Source organism: Curcuma longa, unplaced genomic scaffold, assembly GCF_044706935.1.
Source record: "Curcuma longa cultivar G26 ecotype Majalengka, Jawa Barat unplaced genomic scaffold, ITB_CL_G26_1.1 contig_27243, whole genome shotgun sequence".
Taxonomy (NCBI): Eukaryota; Viridiplantae; Streptophyta; class Magnoliopsida; order Zingiberales; family Zingiberaceae; genus Curcuma; species Curcuma longa.
In genome coordinates, this window is record NW_027433359.1 from 1 (window position 1) to 2,887 (window position 2,887).

Below are 2,887 nucleotides of genomic sequence, written 5' to 3' on the forward strand. Positions count from 1 at the left end.
TCAATTCAGTCAAAGAAATCTTAATTTAGTTGACTTGAGGGGCAGAAGGTTGACTAGTGAAAGAAGTTTGCATTTTAAATTGTACAAGAGCATTCGGTGATGACTAAGTGAGCTAGGGATCTTCTATAAATGCATGCAAGCTAAGGAAGAGAGCTCACTCCATCCCATCACAAACACTAGCATTAATTTAAGTGCATGCTTTACTACTCGATCCACTTGCATGGCCATGGAAGCTAATTCCCTCTTCTCCCCTTTCTTCTTCATCACTCTCTTCCTCGGATTCTTCATAACTATACTGATAATGAGATCAAGGAGCAGAGTGCATAAGCAACGAGCACAAGTAGTATTAGCTCCTCTCCCACCCGGCCCGCCCAGGCTTCCCCTCATCGGAAACATCCACCAACTCGTCGGCGGCAACTCTCAGCGTATCCTCCTCCAGCTCGCCCGAACTTATGGCCCCCTCATCTGTCTCCAACTCGGACAAGTCAACCTAGTCGTCGCCTTGTCCGTGGAGGCCGTGGAGGAGATCATCAAGCGCCATGATCTCAAATTTGCTGATCGACCCAGAGATGTGGCCTTCTTCAGAATATTGTTCTACAACGGGAGCGGACTCAGCATGGTCCCCTATGGTGGCAACTGGAAGCAGATGAGGAAGATTTACGCCATGGAGCTGCTCAACTCCCGGTGCGTCAAGTCCTACACCACCATCCGAGTGGATGCAGTCCGTAAACTCACCGCGGAGATCGCCCGCAAGGCGTTTGCTGAAACACCTGTCATTAATCTAAGCCAGATGGCGATGTCCATGATCAATGCGATTGTGATCCGAGTCGCGTTTGGCGACAAATGCAAACAGCAGGCGGAGTTCTTGCTCCTGGTGAAGGAGGCATTTAGCTACATGAGCAACTTTGCAGTGACTGATATGTACCCCTCGCTCAAATTCTTTGACACTCTCATGGGATTGAAGTCAAAGTTAGAGGGAGTTCGTGGAAAGATCGACAAAGTCTTCGACGAAATCATCGCACAACGTCAAGTTGCACTGGCCGCTGAGCCAGCAGAGGAGGATCTAATCATCGATGTACTTTGTTTAGGTTGTTGGACTCTCTCCAAACTCAACTTGAAATTAGATATGTTCGAACCATCGATATATGATCTCATGATTAGCAAGTTGATAAATCCCAATTAGCGAGTTGGCTTTAACTTGAAGCATTGATTTATTGGACTCTCTCGAAGGCCAATGTAGATAGAGGTGAAGTTGAGTGTTATGCATTATGATATATATGTATTAACAACTCGATGTTTATGTTAATATTCAATTAGTTGATAGCATAATGTGATAGTTATGTATATGATACATAATCTGTATATGATGTCTACCACTATAGCTAAGAATGACTTGTTGGACTTTCTCCAAAATTATTCTTATTTATAGTGAATATCAATCCATTTGGAGAATATCTACTATCTTCCGAATTCAAAGTAAGAGCTCTTGAATTCACAAAATGAATGAGGACCATATATGTATGTAAATTGTTTATAAATACATTGCAAAATCATCTCTCATATATGCTCGATTATTTTTCTAGGTTAATCGATTAAGCATGACATCTTTGAATTTGTGCACGATTTTAGAAACTAATAAGTTAACTGGCCATAACTTTCTGAACTGGTATAGAAATTTGAGAATGATTCTCAAATCTGAAAAGTTGCCTATGTCCTCGATGATCTTCTTCCAGGACCTTTTGCAGATGATGCGACTGATAAACAAAGGTTGGTTCATCAGAAATATTTAGCTGCTTCTGAATTGGTTAGTTGCATCATGCTACCCTACGTCACCCGACTTGCAGAAACAAGATGAGCATATGGATGCTTAGACTATTGTGTTTCACCTTCGTTAGTTGTTTGATGAGCAAGCGAGATCTAAACGGTTCGAGGTCTCTAAGCTCCTCTTTCGCTCACGAATGCAGGAGGGTACATTTGCAATACAACATGTGTTGAAGATGTATGAGTACAGAGAGAGGTTAGGATCACTTGATTTTGCAATGGAACATGAGTTGAGTATTGACTTAATTCTACACAGTTTGCCCGATAGTTATTCATATTTTGTGATGAACTATCGGATGAACCGTATTGAGTCCACGATACCAGACATGATCAATATGCTCAAAATTATTGAGCTAGTTGTCAAGAATGAAAAGAAGACTGTGATGCTGGTTGATTCCTCTATGAAAGGTTTTAAGAGGAAGTCAACACGTCAAGCTAAATGGGAAAAGAAGGTCAATGTTACTGAACCTGCCTCAAAGGGACAATGCCATCACTGTGACAAGATGGGTCATTGGAGAAGAAATTGCAAGTCTTATCTTGAGTCCATGAAGGGAAAGAAAGCATGTGATACCCCATCCGCTTCAGATATTTTCGTAATTGAATGTCATACTATTTCTTTAGACACTTAGGTATTATTGGATACTGGGTGCGACTCTTATATATGTAATGACATACAGGGCCTAAGGAATAGTAGAAGACTGGCCAAAGGAGATTGAATCTTATAAGTTGGCCAAGGAGCAAAGGTTGTAGTTGTAGCCATTAGGACTTATTAATTGAATCTTCCTAATGAACTTATCTTAGAGTTAGAAAACTGTTACTATGTTCCTACTTTAATAAAGACCATTGTTTCTATTTTTTATTTAAATAGAAAAGACTTTCATTAGACTTTTAGTAACAATTGTTGTTACAAAACTTTGAATGAAGTTCTTCATGATACCGGAACACTATATAATGGTATGTATGTGTTAGATAATTCCAACGAAACATTCAATAACGAAATAAGCGTGCTTGAAAGGATGATCAGTTAACCTCCTACTCGTGGCATTGTCATATTGGTCATATAAGT

At 40.3% G+C, this 2,887-nt stretch overlaps 1 protein-coding gene across 1 annotated transcript; it reads left to right on the top strand.

Annotated features, from left to right (window-relative positions):
* The first annotated feature begins 226 nt into the window (after positions 1–226).
* LOC141818997 (alpha-humulene 10-hydroxylase-like) lies at positions 227–2,450 on the top strand. The gene is made up of 3 exons (XM_074706385.1): positions 227–1,088; positions 1,734–1,804; positions 1,896–2,450. The coding sequence occupies exons 1-3, from the start codon at positions 227–229 to the stop codon at positions 2,448–2,450; spliced, it is 1,488 nt and encodes a 495-aa protein (XP_074562486.1).
* The last annotated feature ends 437 nt before the right edge of the window (positions 2,451–2,887 follow it).

Bases quoted from the DNA above. Each gene is read 5' to 3' on its own strand.
- LOC141818997 (XM_074706385.1), top strand. From the start codon at position 227: ATGGAAGCTAATTCCCTCTTCTCCCCTTTCTTCTTCATCACTCTCTTC. The intron at 1,089-1,733 runs GTTGTTGGACTC...ATCTTCTTCCAG, and splicing joins CATCGATGTACTTTGTTTAG to GACCTTTTGCAGATGATGCG. The intron at 1,805-1,895 runs GTTAGTTGCATC...CACCTTCGTTAG, and splicing joins ATTTAGCTGCTTCTGAATTG to TTGTTTGATGAGCAAGCGAG.